Source organism: Colias philodice, chromosome 14 (genome assembly GCF_061535455.1).
Source record: "Colias philodice isolate Cphi_HAF_F1 chromosome 14, ilColPhil1 Martin Lab GWU primary, whole genome shotgun sequence".
Classification (NCBI taxonomy): domain Eukaryota; kingdom Metazoa; phylum Arthropoda; class Insecta; order Lepidoptera; family Pieridae; genus Colias; species Colias philodice.
The window spans coordinates 1,481,294-1,501,442 of record NC_143099.1 but is presented as its reverse complement, the minus strand read 5'-3'; the positions used below and the strand labels follow the sequence as shown (position 1 = coordinate 1,501,442).

Sequence of the window (20,149 nt, the reverse complement as noted above, 5' to 3'; positions counted from 1 at the left end):
CATGACTGTCTGTGACTTTGTGCGGCGATAAAGGTAAAATTTAAGAAGCAGTCACGTAATAAATCCATTATTACCTTCAATACAATTAGAAACATAAAATCGATTCAATGTTTGGACACAATACAAACTGGTTGTTTTTTACGAGTATAAAGGCGTAATCAACCCAGCCAACCCAGGGTACACGAGCACGACAGTCTCTAAAACTTGAAATTCACTAGAAGTTAAGTTCAATAGTGTATCCAGGAGCGATGTCGCGTGGGCGTACAGCACCACCCTTTATTAGTGCCTCCCGTAGTTCCACCAGGCCTCGTTAGCGTGTAGGTGATCTCAAAGGGCTTAAAACTATTTTTGTGCGAGCTATAATGAATAACGATTTCTTGTTAATTGGACGTGGGTTTGTCAATAGACACCGTTCTTTGTCCGTTTAATTGGTTGACGCGTTCGTTACTCCTGTATTATTGCCTTCGGACAGCTCCTATACAATATGACTAAATTATTTTCCTTTGTGACGTATAAATTGTATCCAAGCGACAGTTTTATAGAACTACCATTCGTTAAGGTTTTTTGTGTGAAGGAGGACACATGTCAGGCTTTGGCAAGAATAAAGGGAAAACGATAACTGACAACTGATGTTATATAACCTTAGGTTGCTACGGACGATTGTATTTTGATAATAAAGATAGGTCTTGAAATATAGAAGCTTATTTTGTTACGATCTCTTTTTGTAAGGTTTCCTTTATAATTTTTTTACGGGTAAAATAAAATATACCTTTAAAATTGTATTCAAAAAATGATTTAATGGAATATTATAATGAACAATGGAATGGACCATCGACAAATTACCTCCTCATTTTTTGCTTGCTACTGGATTCGAACTGAGAATCTTTACTCTAACCAACAGTTAAGTGGCTATCATGTCGTAACTCGTAACGTAGGGTTAGCAACGTTTATTTGTTATTCGTACATTAAAAGGCATTACGCAATATTTAAGACGCACAATTATATTTCAACAACAACTCAATGTTCTCTTAAATAAAATACACTACCATCGCCTATCTGAAATTTGGCCTTCTCATTTTAAAGACATTCACTTACAACGTCCAACGGCACGTATAGAAACGAAACATACATCGAACAAATCTGCACAATCATACGAATACAACGATCAATATCATTACGATACTTCGACTACTCTAAAATCCGTGCAAATAGACGACCCACCATGTACTACATTTCAAACGTTAATAAATACATAGATAACAAAAACACAATGTTGGGAGCCCTATCGCAACGTAACCTAAAAAATACGCTCAGATAGTACTTGCACACAATTTCCACATAATGATATACGTATGCAAATAATTTGCACACTAGAATACATTTATGCAACGTTATTCAACTTGACGTTAATGTTAACTGAATGCCGGGAATATTTATGGAATTTTTAACCGTGGGACCATTCGGGGACAATGTATGTACCTAGCATATATAGGTACTTTATGCGGTAGTCGAGTTATGAGATATTTAGTCTGAGTACCGCTGCTTGAATTAATTTTGAATCGACAAGATACTGTGAAACAATATTCATAGATAGATTTCGATTGGGAATAAAATTTTATGTGTAAAATGGATAATAACTCGGAAATTTTGCATCCAACAAGATCATAATAAAATAACAGTAAAATGTCTAACCACGCAAGGAAATTCATAAATCTCAAAAAAAAAAAGTAAAAGTAGTGTAAAACTACTATAGTTAATCGCTTACGCTTTCGCTCAACTCATCGCTCGTCGCCTATCATCTAACAGACCCTAAAAGACTTACCGCTTATCTATGCAAAGTTACTTTTTAACTTACTTGTACAACAAAGGAAGTATCTCTGTTGTAATGTAACGCTTTTCAACTAGCGAAAAGTACCCAGTTAGTACCAACTTGAGTTATAAATGAGAAAGTTTTTGTTCCTCACTCAATTAAGGGAACTACTGAACCGATATTTTTATCAAAGAGCTTTTGGCCTTCTGTAAGACAGGCGATTCCCGAAAAATGTTAACAATTAGAGGGGATTTATGCGTAATTTGTCACGAAAAAGGGACGGAAGCGAAATTTCTGACAGATCGTCCAGACTGAGGAAAAAAATATGTAAATGGTAGATTCTTTATATCTTTCATATTATTATATATCGCAGAAAGAATCACACTAACCATATTCATGTTATTTATGAGTTATATTTCAATTGTGCAAGCTCATTCTTCTGTATATCTCTACGCTTTAGGCTCCTTAAATTTGGTACGGAGAAAGCTGTAGATCAGAAGTCAAATATTGCCTACTTTTATACCGTACTTTTAAACACGTATCAAGACTTTTCATTGCGCAAAAAACACAACAGACAGACTTTCACATTCATAATATCTATAGAAAATAGTCAAAATCCATTACAATTTAAATTCTCATGTTCATAGCAAGCAGCAAGGTACCATTTCCAAAGGCGTAACAATGTTGTTTAGTAAATCGTAATACTGTATGTAGGTTAGTTGTCACGCTGAATAGGCTGTAACGTTAATGAGAAAACGCTTTAAAACAAAGCTATTAACAGACAAAGTAGTTTTGTAGATTAACAGCTACAGATGACACTTGCATATAAAAGTGTCGTAAGAGATCTCGAATAATAAAAGTGAAAGTTATTGTGTTGCTAAACTACACACGTTATGTTTGACTGAATTTTTGTATGCATAGGTCAGCAAATTTACTTACGATACGTAAGCATTTCTTATATAATAGTTATAGCTAATCGAACTTCCAGCCACCCTACCAGATTTATGACTAGCTGCGCTTCGCGGTTTCACCCACGTGGCTCCGCTCCTGTTGGTCTTAGCGTGATGATATATAGCCTATAGCCTTCCTCGATAAATGGGCTACCAAACAACGAAATAATTTTTTCAAATCGGACCAGTAGTTCCTGTGATTAGCGCGTTCAAACAAACAAACTTTTCAGCTTTATATTATATTACTCTGTATTCAAATAGTATAGATAGTATAGATTAGTATTAGTATAAATACTGCAAATTACAAATTCCCTCAAACAGGACGATGATTTCATACGTTATCAACACAATGTACAATCTTCAAAAGCCATAACTGTTACTATGTATGCAACATGAACACACCCATTCGAGAATAATACACGTTATTACATTGCTTTCCAACGAATAAATTATACGGTCTCTGTAGTGTGAAATATTTTATTTAGATAAAAACTTCTCTTACTTTTAGGCAGAACGAATTATTTTAACATCATCAAATGAAATAAGCCACTCACACTGAAGTATTTTATGATATCACATACATGGCAAAACTCGTTTAAAATCTAGCTTTTCTTTTTGAAATATGCCCTATCTTTCTTCTTACTTCTTAATCAGAACTGCATTCAACACAGCAAGTCAAAACACCATCACCGCACATGCCATAAGATCAGTATTAACAAACAATAACTCCTCTTCCAGATACCAGCCGTCGACATTAATGAAAATGGAAGAAATATCGCCGCCCAGCAATGTCCACAAACGCGAATAGAACGCGTGAACATGATCTGCGTTGGAGCCGCGCCAAGTCCACCTGCATGGTATACAGAAACTGTGAACCGATATAAACATATTTTGCATTCTCTCCACTTTACTCCAGCTGCCAGATCAAGTGGTCCCGGATTGGAGACCAAAATTTACAGTCCTATCCTCTTTTTATTTACCTATCTATTATTAGCCTTACAATACAACTTAATCTAATTATAAATCAAAGCAATTTACGGTCTTATCACTATTTAGTATTTACCAATTTCTTTCAGATAACCGCAGAAATTAGTTAAAGGAGAATAGAGTTCTTCAGTCCTATCAAGTTTTGAGAGCGCAATAATAATGAAATTGCTGAGTCTTGCGCATACGAATACTTAAGGCGTTACCCGGCAATTTCGACTATGTTCAACCTCTATAAAGTCTGGTACAACATAAAGCACAATACCGAAAAAAATATATAAAATAGGATGGTCTTTGATCTTTAATTGCTCGCGAGGACTTTTTTCCAAAGTTAATAGATTTCTAGAAAAAAAATGTGCCGTGGTCATCGATTTTTCCGCAAATACTCTATAAACTTCGTAACCTGCTGACTTAGAGCTCTGAAAATTTTATGTTTAATAAATTATCAGTTACACAACAGTCCCTGACGAGGATTTTTTGTTTCACTGATTGGTATCTTTTTAAATACAAAATGCGAGGAAAAAAGAAGGTGCAGCGGGAGAGGTTTGAGATCCGTCAAGTATGGTCAAGGTTATTAGCGCATGTATAAGCCTTAATAGACTTAAATGAGCTTGTGTACAATGTACATGTCTTTTTAATTACGCTACCCAGTCCTAATTTACCATAATCGCACGCAAAGGTAACCATATTCTCTCCGTCATACGTGTTAGGATTGTGGTGTATACTATAATCCTTTTTTTTTAAGTGGGGAAATCTTGCATAGATACCCACGGCCTCCGGGGAAAGGGCCGCGGGTTATGTCGGATTCCTATCGACCAAAACCCCACTGTGTTCCGTCAAGCCGCATCAACGACGGGGCCACGGGTATAGGTAGAATTCTTCCGTGACCCCATCAGTATACTATAATCCTGCTAAAATATCTACCTCTCCTACAGCCTTAATTGTATATAATGTTGCGAATGAGGAGGGCATGTTGTTAAACATCGTGAAATTTATCTATTTGCCTCCATATGCATAGGAAGGAATTAGGCGTCTTCGTGTACTGTTACATAAATGTCCCTAATTCTGATCTTCTTAGCCCTGTACCTTCATCATAATATTAAAATTATTCCAGTTAAACAACCCATGATGATTACACCAGATATTAATAAAACTCATAATCGCATAATTGCAAGTGCACATGATACCGAATACGACACGGCATCGCTCACGCGTCCAGCAATTACGTATTAATTACCTGTAGGCACATTGTAGTCGCATGAAACGCGATATTATTGTACTGAAGGGAATAAGAAATAGTTTCAATATACAAATGAGATAATATATTATAATTTAATAATTGCACGCGTTTTATATTGTTTTCGGTACAAATAGAATCAGAAATTACATATTTTGGCATACATTTATGACGAATACTCTCGAAATTTTGATCAAAATTTTCCTTATTATTCTCCTATTTGGGAAGTAAACAATAAGACTTTATTTTTCAGATATGAGAATGATAGGGCGGGTTTGTTCTAAACATCATAATCAATGTTGTACCTTTTAAGACTCATGGCGTAACATTTGACCTCTGTCTCTACTAAAGTAATTTATAAGTAGTTTATATAAATCAAGTATGATGACGTCACATTCACACATCACGTTAACATGAAGTTACAAATTACTCCATATTCATTCATCTATCATATATTCATTCTTTATCCAGATTCCAGAGTCACATGCGTTAAGAGTATTTGACGTAGGTTGCTTGTTTGAAAGCGGTGTGAGTGTCGAAATACGCTACTCTCGGAGCAATGTAATCAAAAACATCCGCTAATTCATGGCGAATTCGCCCTGGATGTTTATAAAGTTTAAACGCTTGCAAATCTTTCGTGATTCATACGTTTGACCTTTTGAAGTACACTTTACGGATTTAAAGCGATATTTATTATGTCTTTACGGCAGTGTAGAGGAAAAAACGAGACTATTTCGTCTATACTTCCAATTCTACATGATAATCAAGTAAAGGCACGGTCGGGTCGACATTTGACTCTGCAGTTTCCAACTCCAAGCTGCACTAGTAATTCTTATTCATAGGCAGTTCAAGCAAAACTTCACTGACAAAAATCCATTATAAGGGAAATTAAATAGAATTTACATCTCATAACAAGAACAAAGGATCTGCTCAAAGCCTCCACCCGCTAAACCCACAAGTGTACCAACTTTTAAGTGACTTTAAAATAGCATAAACATTACTCATTCCGAAACTCGAAAGAAGCAATCAATAACAATCAGCGTCTCGATAGGAACTGCCATTAAATATTTAATATTTCGAAATACCCTCGAAACTGAATTAAAAATTCATAAATCACTCTCGACTCGCCGTCGAAATCCATTTTTGTGAATCGTGATCGAGTTAAAACGGGACGCAATTTATCTCTTTAATTACTCGAAACTTAATGAAAATCTTAGGGAACTTTCGAGTAGGCTCTAGTTCAAAGGACGGGAAATGTTTTAATTTCAATTACTTAACTACTAAAATTTTAATCATTTTTAATAGTCTCTGTAGGCCTCTGCCAAATTACTGCCCTGTTTATGAGGAATGTCTAAATTGGCGAGGATCTTAATCTCAAAAATGCCGCATAGCTTTATAAAGTTTATAGTGCAGATATACAAATGTATCTTGTCTATAGTATATTGCGGTATTCACATATTACTAATTACAAATGAGGAATTATTGTAAACTGAATGGCTTATAAGTAGAAAAACGACGAACAAGCTATGCTCTGATGCTCTGACCTCATCTTTTATTGCACACAAGTTGCGATTAAACTAAGGGAAGTCCTCTCATGTCTAATCTTTAAATATAAGTTCAACACAAACATAATATACCAGTTCCCGAAAAAGCCTAATCCAGAACGGGATCGATCCACCCAAAAGTATATCTAAAATGATGCTACGATGTAATTAATATCCAAAGAGTTCTTTTAACTTCTTAAACGTTACTTTCAATTATTAGTTATGAGAGTTGACGGCTTCTGTCGTAACACAATAATTGGTTACACGTGGAAAGAGAAATAAGGTTATCACATTGTATTGATGTATTCAATACGAAGTTTGAATGAAGGTATCGGCTAGTGTTGCCGCTCGATAGTCCACTATCGATAGTCTATCGATTAACTATCGATAGTTGGGGAAAAGCAATAGTATCGATAGCACTATCGATACTATCGATAGTGTCGATACTATCGATAGTATCGATAGTCCTATAAGCGTAAATACTATCGACACATAGCAATACCATCGATAGTATCGATACTATCGAAGCTCAATATCGAACGAACTATCGATACTATCGATAGTGTCGATACTATCGAAGCTCAATATCGAACGAACTATCGATACTATCGATAGTGTCGATACTATCGATAATATCGTCCCATCGATAGTGACCTTTTTCTCGATAGTATTGCTTTATCAATAATATTATAGTGGATGACAGAGAACTAGATGTTAGAACTAGATGTCTCTTTATTACAACGATTAAACCAAATACTAGTCTTAACTTTTAAACTGAGTCATAATATGCTGCTGTGGCACTGACTGACCCATTATACCAAGAAATCGTGAACAATACTATTGCACAATTTACTACTATCGATAGCTCAAAACTATCGATAGTATCAGTACTATCGATAGTATCGATTGTAGTTGCAATATTCAGTAGCAATAGTATCGATACTATCGACAGTATCGATAGTATAGCAACTATTGGCAATCAATACTATCGATTTTATCGATACTATTGCAGTTCATCAATAGTATTCCATGATTAACGCTATCGATAGTATCGATAGTATCGATAATATCGATACTATCGATAGTGCTATCGATATTTGACTTATTTTCAAGGTCAACTATCGATAGTCAAACTATCGATAGTTCGGCAACACTAGTATCGGCAAATTAGATATATTATATAACCATACATAACATACATGTACAACTTTTTCGTATAAGTACATGTTTATGGTTCTACATAATATTAATTATAATATGTATCGTTTTTAGTACAGGGATTGCATCAATCTCTACTTTTTCGGGGTTGCAGATTTCCGAACGAATTTTTGCGATTGGAACAATAAGTATCAAATTAATATAGGACATTAGCAAGAACAAAAGCATTAGTCATTACAATAGATCGATATGCATAATCGATGCACAAAGAAAGGCGAAGCGAGTCGTAAACACGTCATTTTAAACCTAATTACACTGGCCGAAGGACGACTGTCCTTTGTCGTTTATGTGAAAAGAAATTATTTGTCATTGTTCTGATTCTAATTTTAATACATAAAACTTACAAATTGGAAGGTCTTGTGTGCGATTATTTGTGAAATAAGTAATAGGAATTAGAAGTGACCATCTTGCAAATATGCAATAAATAAATCCAACAGATGAACTTAAAGGGACACGGAACTGCACTTTGAACATAGGCTTTTAAAATATTCTAAATAAACAACCATATTTTAAAACAATAAACATGATATTAGATTAGGAACGAACATTACCTACCTTATAAGAACATTGTTTGATCTTAGATAAAAAATATCAAACGTCATCCACCACACCATATGGGAATTTATTATTATAGTTCTGAACTGGTTTTTAATACCCTATGAGTTATAAGTGGGTGCCTCCTTCATCCCAAAGCCCTGCCCTGTTCCCAACACAAAAAATACTAAAGGATAGAATAAATATAGCTATAGAAATAAATGTTCTTTGTACCCTATAACATAATCTATACTAATATTATAAAGCTGAAGAGTTTGTTTGTTTGAACGCGCTAATCTCGGGAACTACTGGTCCGATTTGAAAAATTCTTTCGGTGTTAGATAGCCCATTTATCGAGGACGGTTATAGGCTATATATCATCACGCTACGACCAACAGGAGTGGAGCCATGGGGGTGAAACCGCGCGGAGCAGCTAGTAACCTAATACAGATAAATAAAACAGCTAAAGAAAATGTTCATTTCACCGTATAACAGAATATCGTAATGATTATTAAAATTAAATATTTACAGACAATTTCAGTTTGTTTTGGAATTTAATATGAATGAATTACGGATAAGCCCGTATAATCTGTTACCTGGAATCAAATCTCACTTTAAAGGCAATATTAAAAATGTTTCTCAGACACAGACAATTGGGTTATTTCATACGATTACGTTGCAATTTATATAATAACTGCTTTGTGTTAATAAATTATGATCTGTATTTATATTACTGCACATAAAATATACGACGGTATTTTGATTCTGTAATACTTATTACTGCATTTCGATTTCTTATAATATTTTGTGGTTTTCGGTGCTGTCCTCAAAACTTCAAAATCTTCTATCGAGTAAATAATAACATAGAACCTGGATTTCCAAATTGGATTTACTTTTATTCCGGATTAACATTGGGTAGCTATATTATAGTTTTATCCCAAATTACACGCTATGTTCTTTGTAATAAGGCTTATTCCAGGTAGAGAGCATGTACAAAATGTCTTATTGTTTAAAATAAAGCCGTGTTTCAAATGCATATTTTCTTATAAGCGTGCTAAAATAACTTTCGCATACGCTAAATGACCTCCTTATAAAGTCGCGATTCTCTTATTGTATTGTTCGTTGTCTTGTTTCGAGATTATTTTATCTTTAAATATATTTTTTTCTTAACGGGATCTCAAGATTGGCATTAACGGCAATTCCCGTGCGATTTAAACATTGTTATTTGATATGATTCGTTTTTACGATAAGTATCAAATTTAAAAAAAAATCGTCATGTGGTTCTGTTATTTAAGTCTTTAAAATTGATAGCAACAATCCATCTTCACTACATCATCGTCATCATCACTTCAATAGGAAATGGGTATGACAAACACTATTCTAAAGGCGAACGATCAGGTAAAAATTTCGGTACGTGTACGACCTTCATATAAACTATCACATCACCTATTTATCGTTACTAACGAATAAAAAATCCGTCTAGCCGCACCTCGATTATTGTATAATAATAATAAACTTTACAGCGTCGGTCAAATAGGTGACTTCAGGAAACCTTGAAGGCCGATGCCACGTCACGTTGCAGTCATGCCCTAGGTTTTGTCACTGTGTATCATTATCACTACATAGGTAGTATATAGCACAGTCGTTTTCTCTGTCCCTATATCCCTATGTACCTATGCTAATCACAACGACAGAGATCAAGAGGAAGGTTTTTGTGTATAATTTCTTAGGTTTTAGAACAAAGCGGGTGAAGCCGCGGGCGGAGAGCGTTAGATAAAAATGTATGGTAAAGTTCCATGATCCATCATAGGATTCCGTACCAGTAAACAGTATTCTAATGTTTCTTTATATAATTTGTACCAGTAAAGTTTTACGTACGTTTCCATAACACATATTATCTCATTAGCAACATGCCTTGTTTTTTGTCTCTATATGTAATTTTAATGACGTTTTTTCCTACTGTGATGTAATACTTATGTTTGTGTCAGGTGATTTCATTTCATGTTAATGAATTTGTTTTCTTCTTTTCCTTTCGCATTATACGAAAATTAAAGAGTATTTATGTATTTTATAATAAAGGAGAGATAATTTTCTTAAATACAATAAAACTTGAGAAATAATATGAGAGGAAGTTTTCTTATTACATCATTGAATGTTAATAGGTAATCTGTTTTTAGAATTAACTATACCTATAATGAGTCATAACATAAATGTATGTAATGAGCGTAGATATAAAACATGTTCTTTACTTTTGTGTTACAATAGCCGATGTAACTTTCAAGACACGCTTGGACATTTTATAAAGGGCAATCTTAATGACCTTCGATTGATAATCTTTATTCAAATAATATATTATGTGAGCACTAGCATGATTAAAAATTACCTCATCATAAGCAAGTTTTCACACGAATACACATTTTCATAATCCCACAATGAAAGGGGGACATCCTTTAATAAGATAAGAATACACAAAATGGTGCGCATTTAATTTAAGACGTGGGTTTACCACGCCCCTTTTTTCTCCAATTTCTAGTAAAGTTTATCGGTCTCCTTCACAAATAAATAAATATCCAGTGAGTGAATATCTTTATAGTTTCAGAATCAAACTTTCAAGGGATGTTTCCATTGTTAAAGATCGTCCTTTATAGGTAGGTACTAAGTATTTATTGTGAAGGATGACTCGCGTGTACATCTTATCAGTTCCTATGCCGTAACTATATATATTTAACAAGAAATTTATTATCTTTAACCGAAGTTTGCCTAGCATAGGACTAGGGTGAAGTAGCCCATAGGTATGTTATTCCATGCCAAAATCTATCTGCATCTATGAAATTTCTAAAAAATCGGTTCAGTTGTTTTCCAGTGTCCAAATAGTATCGTAATTTATGCAAATATAAATCCAGAAGTAAAACATATGGATTTGTAAATCTTAATTATTCTTTTACGCAAGAACTACAAGAGCGAATTGGTTAAAATTTGGTATTCAGATAGATCAATGCCTACCTATACCTACTTAAGCTTCTTTTTTATCCAAATGGAAGTAAACCCACAGGACGAAGCTATGTTAATACTATGCTGTATTACATTAATACTTTACGAACCTATTGTCCCTTGTCGTGTTTATACCCGATTATTAATGGAAATAGATACACAACCTACCGGTCAAGTAACTATCTATGATCTGGATATTATAGGGTGTAATAATATGTGACATAAATTATTTTAATGTCGACCATATGGCCCACTAAAGCAGAGGGTCGAGGCGTAAATAATGTTACATTTACGTTATTATATTTTAGTGTTTTTATTACTCTCTCTACTCTTATTCACGTGGTCGACAATTTCTTTTGTGGGAACTGTTAGTACAGGACGTTTGTTTCATCGTTTTTTGTAAATTTTCAGATAATTTGTCTCTCGTAAATCGAGTTACGTGCAAACTAACACAACTGGGGTCATAGGGTCATTGCGCCTGTTCGCGTCCACTTAGTGCAGTTGGAAAGTTTGAAGGAGAAAATAAAAATGTTCCAGAACTAATTTCAACGCAAAATTTATGTAACGTGTTCATTACATAGTCTATTTTAAGATTTACTTTCAATTGTGTTGGAAATATCATGTGGTTTTTATTTATCTAGACAAATAGCAGAATTAGGCGTTTTACCCAGTTCGCGTCCAAAAATTCCAGTTTGCGTCCACCCCTGGACCAGTTCGCGTCCACCAGCTTAGAAAAAGAATTGAGAGTGTATTGGGTGATATTTTATCAGATAAATACAAATAAAAATTAGATTTTAATAAATTATTTATTTACGAATATAGTTATTTAATAAAAACCGGCCAAATGCGAGTGGGACTCGCACACCGAGGGTTCCTGTATAAACTGTTTTTTTTCATATGTTTTAACTGTAAATGATTATTTTTTCAATGTTTCCCTTATTTGTGCTATAAGAAGTTGCTTCGTACCAAACTTCAAGTGTCTGTGTTCACGTAAAGTACCCTGTAAGTTTTGATTCCCTTGCGAATGTCGAAATTTGCGAAAATTTGCAGCATAAACGGCTGTATCTTCTGATTGCTTTAGCTTATAAGTTTGATTTTTTCACTGCTTCAAGGGACCGTAGACTTGAGTATTCAATAAAAATTTCAGCTTTATATCTCAACGCGTTACTGAGAAAAAGGGTTTTGACAGAAAGACAGACCGGCAGACGGACATACAGACGAACGGATATCAAAGTGATCCTACAAGGATTCCGGTTTTTCCTTTTGAGGTTCGGAACCCTAAAATCAACATTATTATTAATATAATTCACTGTAAGGAAACTGGAAAAACTTATTTATATTTATCTTCTCATCATTAATAGAACTAAAAATTAACAAAAAACAAAGTTACGTTATGTAAATAAATATCTAATAATCAGTTCTATTAAGATTACCTACCTACCCTATTTTTAGTTTCTAGTGAATTAAATTTCTTTTTTGTTTATATTATTTTCTTAAGCACAGACTTATTGATTTTCATTATCAAAGATACTAGTCTCATTCTTAGAAAACCCATTTTAAAATGAAAAAAATTGCATAAAAATGTGCTAATTTGAATGAAAATTTAAATTATCAACTTGTAGTCTTAGTCAAAAATTTACAATCTATTTTAAATTACATATTTTAACAAACAATTCATTGCTACTTAATGAAAAACAATGTGGATGCAATATGTTCTATTGTTATGCACTATAGGTATAGTTTGCGCCCACCGTGGACGCAAAATGGAAGTTGTACAAATTCGGTGTAGTAATTCGCGTCCACATTATTTTAGCTATTAATTGTAAAAGAAATAAGCTGATTTATAATCCATACTATTCCATGTTTTGTTAGCAAAGTAAAGAAACAGTTACATATTCAAAAATTCATATTTAACAATAAGATACTTACCGTCAAACGCGACGCTGCGCACTATTTTTTTCTCAAAATCCCGCGCGTTTTAGCTCTCTCGATTAATAACCAAAATTAAATATTTTTTTTTAAATAGGATAGGCGGTGCGCAGGCATATTTTGAATATGTGTGCATGTCTCTTATACATTGAGGTATTATCGGAAATTTTTCTTATTACAATTTTACTTAAAGTATACTTATTTTCGTGAATTTTCTAAAAGATATCCGCAAAATGGACGCGAATAGGCATGTGGACGCGAACAGGCGCAATGACCCTACGTAATGCTTTTTACGTAGGTATCTCTATTTAAAAAATCCAAATTATAGATACCTACCTACCTAAATGACAGATTTCTATTACTCTATTAAATTGTACATCATAGGTAGGTATTACACAAGTTAAAGGGTTGTTAAAACATAGATCGGTACTAATTTATTTTCGTATTCTTCAACTAGGAATATACCTACCAATGCATCTTTATTCGTTATTTATTATCATTTTATTATTTACTCTGTCAATAGTATTCCTTATTGTTAATTAATATTTTATCTATTCCATATCATTTTGGTAAACATGTAATGATATCATAAATTAACAAATCGTAAATATATTACGAGCTCTCTTTACAAGCGTATCTACCTACTGCCTACATACAACAATACTCTAGAGAAATTTCAACAATAGAATGGGACGTTCGTAGGTCATGAGATATCACAAACGATAAAATATCGCTAAACACACGCGTTCTGTAATTACAATTATTTTATAGAACGAAAAACAGTATTTTACCTCATTACCAAGTATACTAAATCGCGATTCAACATAAAACTAGAAAGTTTCGCTGCCTCAATAGAAATTACCTACCTACGTGATACCGCTATCGCTATTTTATTTGAACACATTATATTTTTGGGAACATTTAATTGCTCAAACCATTAGTATTCAGTGAATGTTGTTTTCTAATTACTTGTTCAAAATACAAATTAATGAATGCTGTGTAACGCACGTGAATTCAGTATATCACAACACATTTGGAACAAATAGGTAAATAGTTTTCCTGTAGCTGCTGTACAGTAAGGAGCGCGTCACGCTCGCTTTTCCTGCATATTTTCCCCGATATCCAACATTCGTGTTAAGGGCAACAGCTATTTTTCATGACGTAACCTCAAGTGGCCGCCGTGCCAAATGGGTTACAACTAGCAGTGATCTCGGCTGTATCACTACTACACTTCCCTTCACGACTTCTGCCAAGGTCAGAGCCGCCGGCATCTAACTCCCTAAGCGTTTAAAATAATCACCACTAACCTGTTCTTTTCCAACTCGTTATGAGTCGTCCTGGAACAAAAAACATACATTTGTAACTTGCCACGGCGACACTTCACAACAATATCACTAATTCACTTATTCACTACACTGGCACTGATGTCGCCTCACCTGCTGCCCTGCGATTTCTTCGTCTTCGGCCGCCTTCCTCCCGAACGCTCTTCGCACGCTGGCAAATTTAACGCGTACCCGTGCTCCGACTCTGCAACAAAGAAAACTGCAATTCCGTCAAAATCAGCTGATTATGGCAAAGCAAAAATAGACGGGAGCCATGTTGACGTTTACGAGTAGTGCACTCAATTGACAATTCAAACAAAGAAAACCCAATTCACCTCTATCACGCCTTTCGATGTATTCAGCAGCTTGGATCAGGTCAGCAATACTCATATTTATTGTATCCCGGTTAAACACACGCGTTCACAAACGTAACACGACTTTATTCGATTAAAAACTATAAATAAAAGTATATTTATCCGCTCCGAAGTTCACGACTGCATTAGCCGATGTCAAAAACACACTAGGCGATTCGGGACGCGCGACCGTTTACAGCGCTTCGTGATTTGTCGGTTCCGTTCGGCGAGCGCTCGGCGCACCAATGGGCTGCGAGCTAGGCCCACAATAAAATACCTGGGTCAATCACGTGAACTTTGTGTTTCCAAACAAAACATTTTTTTTTCTATAGCTCATTCGTGAGCGTAGGGTTATAAACTTTATTTGAATTTATTTTATAAAATTATCTTATACTATACTTTGCGTATAAAAAGGAGTTTTATTATTCATCGCCCATTAAAGAATTTCAATGTCATATTATTACATGATGATAGAAATCTTTATCAGCCCTTATCTAAAGGTCATTTCTATCATGTGTAAACAACAACAAATTACATAAGGATTCATAATAATCTTTAGGTATATTAGGTCATAAAAGAAAGTACTAATACATTTGTGAAACACTTTTAATATTTAATAATCTTAAACATGTTTTTAATGTGTCGTTCAATGATTTCAACATATAAATTCGCGCAAACATGACTGGAAGAAGATGCTGTCTCGGCTCCTGAAAAATAAAGATAAAATTAGCACTTAGTAAAACAGTTTTATTAGAATCTTACAAGAATACCTATGCATTGGAGTTTTAAAAATTATGTACAAAATCTAAAAAAACTTTCAGTATTTCGATTCCTGGCTTAAATTCTTTTGGGTAAGTATTATCTATATCGAAAATGCTAAATTATGCTAGTTACAATTTTTCTATATTTCAGCTTACTGGTATTAACTTTGAATTACATTATTGCATTTTCTACATACATCTAATGGCTGGCGTCCACTAGGCGGATCGGGCCGGGCCGCATCGCAACGCAAAAATACGCCGGCCTATGTTTTGTATGAAACATCGTCCATTAGCGACGGATCGGGCCGGGGCGGGCCGCAACGCATTGGCGGATATCGCTTCGCAGGCGGATTTCTGCCGGCGGTGCGCTGCGGCCCGGCCCGCCCCGACCCGTCTAGTGGACGCAGGCAGGCGGATGTAAGCGGCGAGCGTCTGTTAGATAAAATCCGCCTAGGCGATCCGCCGCGCCCCGTACAGGTGGACGCAGGAGCAAACAGTGCGTCCATTAGAGACGGCCCGTTGCGATGCGGCCCGGCCCGATCCGCCTGTAATGGACGCCTAGCATAATGTGTTTAAAAAGGCCTTTACAAACTGGAATAATATTTAAATATGAATAAACATTTAACAAATACATATAAATAATATTACTCACAGTTAAAATCCTAACTTTTCTATAGTACTGGCTGAAAACCCTGACCATAGAACTAAGAAAACTGCAAACCAAATGCGGCCGAAAATCACATTTATTTTCATTAATTTCCACGCAATTTCTCAATAAAGATGGAAATCCCAATATGTAGTTGAAAATAAGGCACCATTCATCCTGTAATAGAAATCATTAATGTAAGAAATATAATTCATTATATATTACTAGAGAAAACATAAATATTTTTAAGTTATCTCATTCACAAGCTTGGAAGATTTGTGATATTACTGATTTTTTAGGATATTACAATTGTAATAAAATTCTTTCTTCAACTATTTCATCTGGCAATTTTTTTTTTTCATTATTAAGCTACTTATAAGGTTTCATTGAGGCTATAGGTAATATTAGAAGAAATACAGATTTGAACATACAATTTCAAAACAATCAGTATTTTAAATAAGATACATCTACATTTAGACAAAAACAAGCCATTCAAAATAGATTGATATCAAGGTACATATTTTTATTATTATTTGAATAAATTGTACATGTAAAAATAGTGGGTATCTTTTTACACGCTTTATATTAGCTTCACCTGTATGTTTGTTTGTTTGTAACCGACTTCTTTGGGCGCGATTTTGACCCACTTTAAACGGCCAGATTTCGTTCAAACTTTGTAGATTTATTGAGGACCGATAACAATACACTAATTTGATAAAATTTTCTATTTTTTAGTTCGGTTTTCTATAAAAAGCGTGTTTTTTAGTTTTTTAAACTATTATTATTTAATTTTACCTCATTGGTAAGTAAAGAAAAATCGACATCTTCAAACTTAGGCAATGGTGGATATCTGCCATCATTTACATGTTCGTTAAATGTTTTTATGATTGTCTCCAGACGAGCACAGTTGTATAATATGAATGCTGCACCTGGAATAAAGAGGTTTAAATTCAATTATAGTTTAATTATATTGTTAGACGTAACTTTTGATTTAATATTTTTGTGGATGAATTGTTGTCACTATTTCCTATCAAAACATGTTTAGCTGTTTAAACTATAAATTGCCGCTTTCCTTTGACTTGTGGCGCATTCGTACGAATCCTGTTGTTTATACAACGTTTGACCCAACTACCCTCACTTTGTTAATGGTCGTTGACTTGCTGCGATTTGTTATCAACTACCTACATCAATTGGGTAGCTGTGTAGAATCGCAGTACATTCTTGTTACATACGGCCTCATGTAATTTCTAATAATATTTTATGAGTTTTGGATTGACTACAAGAAATATAGAAAACTATAAATTTAGCAGTATTTAAATTGTAGGGTGAAAAGAATGGATTTTGACTAGGATGCATCCATTTATTCGTCATTTATTAATTTTGAAATGAAAATAAGTCCAATATTGGTATGATATGTATTTGTATGTGCTTCATAGTAACAAACAAATTCTTCCAAATGACTTTTTATAACAATCTCTGCAGCAAAGTAATTAATAAAAACTTAATCTTTATTATTTTAAGTAATTTTTTTTACACTGTATAATGTTTATACCTTTACTAGAACCACTAGACGCATCAAACTGTATTTTGACCGGACTGGAAGGCTTTATCTGCAACAGTTCGAAGGCAACAGCTGATTCCCCAAGGTGTGCTATGAATTCCTTCCATTTTGAATCTGTGGACACTCGCACACCATACTTGTGTTGGGCTATTAGGGTTAATTCCTCTTGACGGAGCCTGAAATATTTATTTAAATTTATAAGATGACTAGCGGTCCGCCCCGGCTTTGCCCGTGGTACCTACATGTTTAAACTATCCTATCTCTCAAGTTAGATCGAACTGCACATGGTGTGCGAATTTTATTATAATCGGTTAAGTGGTTTAGGAGTCCATTGAGGACAAACATTGTGACACAAGATTTATATATATATTAAGATTTATTGTAAAGTATGGATCAATATAATATGTGTGTTATTTTCTTATATGTTATAGGAAATTATTTGAATACTGTATCATCCCTAGATTATATAAAATAATTGTACAAAGATATGTGAGTTAAAAAATTATATGAACTGAATGATTAGGTACATTACCTAATAAAGTCTTCAGCAGTGATTGTTGTCTCTTTAGCACCAGTTTTACAATTGATTACTGTCCCACATAAAACTATTTTACTATCTTCAAGTTTGACACTTGATTTTAATGTTACAAACAGTTTCGGTTTTAATTCTGAGCATTTATTGCTAATTGCACATAAATTATTTATAACCTTCGTCGTGTAATTCACTCGTAAAGAGGTTATGCATTTTGTGTTTTCATTTGAATCAGATTCCACTAAAATATCCCCCTTGTTAACTCCATTATGAATCCTTTCATTATTTGTAAACGAATGCGTAAGACCAACTTCTATTGCTTTTCTTCTCTCCAAAAATATATGAACACGATCTTTTATTTCGATTGCCTTTCGTATTGGTAATGTCCAACTTTGTGAAGCTTGTAATAAACTATCGGAATCTTTATGTAAACGTTTCAACAGACCTTCGTCGTCGTTTTGCAAGTTAATGCCGTCTAAGATTTCGACCCAAGATTTCACAGTGTTTGGAAAACTGAAATCGCCTTGTGTCTTCAATTGAACTGAATGTTTTTTGACAAGTAAACCCGAAATTTCTTTTTCTTCGTTAAAAAGAAATGTGTAAATATTTGATATAAATAAATTCAGGTCGTCTTCCAACATTATGTGAAGTTTTAATTTACTTATAGCAATATCTAATTTAATAATACTCATTAAGGCAATAAATTTATAGATCTTGACTTGATTGAAATTTACTCGTTTGAGTTTCCTAAAAATATCTGTCAATAATATTGTCATGTTGATTTGACAGTGACAGTGAGCTCACCAAACTTGGCCCCGCAAAAAATTTTTTTTATTATAGTAGAGCCCTTGGTAGAGCCATTTTATAGCATATACAGACGCTCCGATTTGGTTGGTGCCAAGAAGCTTATATCTTATACTGTTATACACTGGAGATTTCGGTATGAACATTTGACGTGTAAGAAGAAAATATTGCCCAGTTGTTGTGTTTTATCACTTTCACACCTAACTTGGTATTGCCACTGTTAATACGAAGTTTTCCCAAGGCTACTATGTATGCTGTAATATTCTGTGCAAAAGGTTAGTTTTTGTACATGAGTTTGTTGATAAATTGCCAACAACGTCATTCAGAAGCATTGTTGGATGAGACAATTATTATTTATGCTAAATAAAATAAGTATCTGAACCAATTATTAAAAAGCGATACTCCCTGATTATGGGTAGTTACCATAATAAAATTGTAGCAACTCTCACTTTGACAATATGGCATAAGTGTCAAAAAAATTGCGTTGCTTCGAATATTTAAGTTAATATTGTTGCGTATTTAATAAATATTTTCCGAATATTAATAATGTATTGCATTGTGAAAAATTGCAGAAGTTTTTGGACACCAAATTCTGGCCTATAATTTCACAGGCAAGTGTATATTTACGTTATTTACAATATTCCTCAATACTCATGCATTTACCTGTTTAGAATCATTTTAATGGCAAAAATCGTCAAATTTATCATCATTTTACATAAGCAATCATGTTAAATAAGTTCTTTTCCTAATACTTTCATCATTTTTCAACAAGTTTTCAACAAACAAATTTAACAAGTAAGGTAACCATGATGATGGGTTTTTACGGATAGCGACGATAATATATTGCTAAACAATATTATGATGAACATTTAGAACACCATTTAAAAAATTTTTATACTAGTAATGACACACGACATCGGTATTGCACTCACATATTGTGGTTTTGTTCTTTTTTACCAATGATATTTTATGT

The 20,149-nt window shown here is 33.9% G+C and overlaps 2 protein-coding genes across 3 annotated transcripts in view; both read right to left on the bottom strand.

The window, feature by feature from the left end:
* The window catches only part of LOC149482654 (max dimerization protein 4-like), a 284,159-nt gene extending 269,104 nt beyond the window's left edge, over positions 1–15,055 (bottom strand). The window contains exons 1-3 of one of the 2 annotated variants that reach the window (XM_089703317.1): positions 14,855–15,055; positions 14,634–14,739; positions 14,505–14,534 (exon numbers count right to left, since the gene is read on the bottom strand). In XM_089703317.1, coding sequence (XP_089559443.1) covers positions 14,505–14,534; positions 14,634–14,739; positions 14,855–14,909 — 191 coding nt within the window. In that variant the 5' untranslated portion in view covers positions 14,910–15,055. The remainder of the gene's footprint in view (positions 1–14,504; positions 14,535–14,633; positions 14,740–14,854) is intronic. The other variant, XM_089703318.1, reaches the window with a different exon arrangement.
* A 386-nt stretch (positions 15,056–15,441) lies between these two features.
* On the bottom strand, positions 15,442–19,136 carry LOC149482653 (DALR anticodon-binding domain-containing protein 3). The gene is given in 5 exon segments (XM_089703468.1): positions 15,442–15,579; positions 16,286–16,456; positions 17,075–17,208; positions 17,832–18,016; positions 18,373–19,136. Coding segments are annotated over 5 exon segments (1,320 nt in total). The 5' UTR covers positions 19,065–19,136.
* Between the last annotated feature and the right edge of the window lie 1,013 nt (positions 19,137–20,149).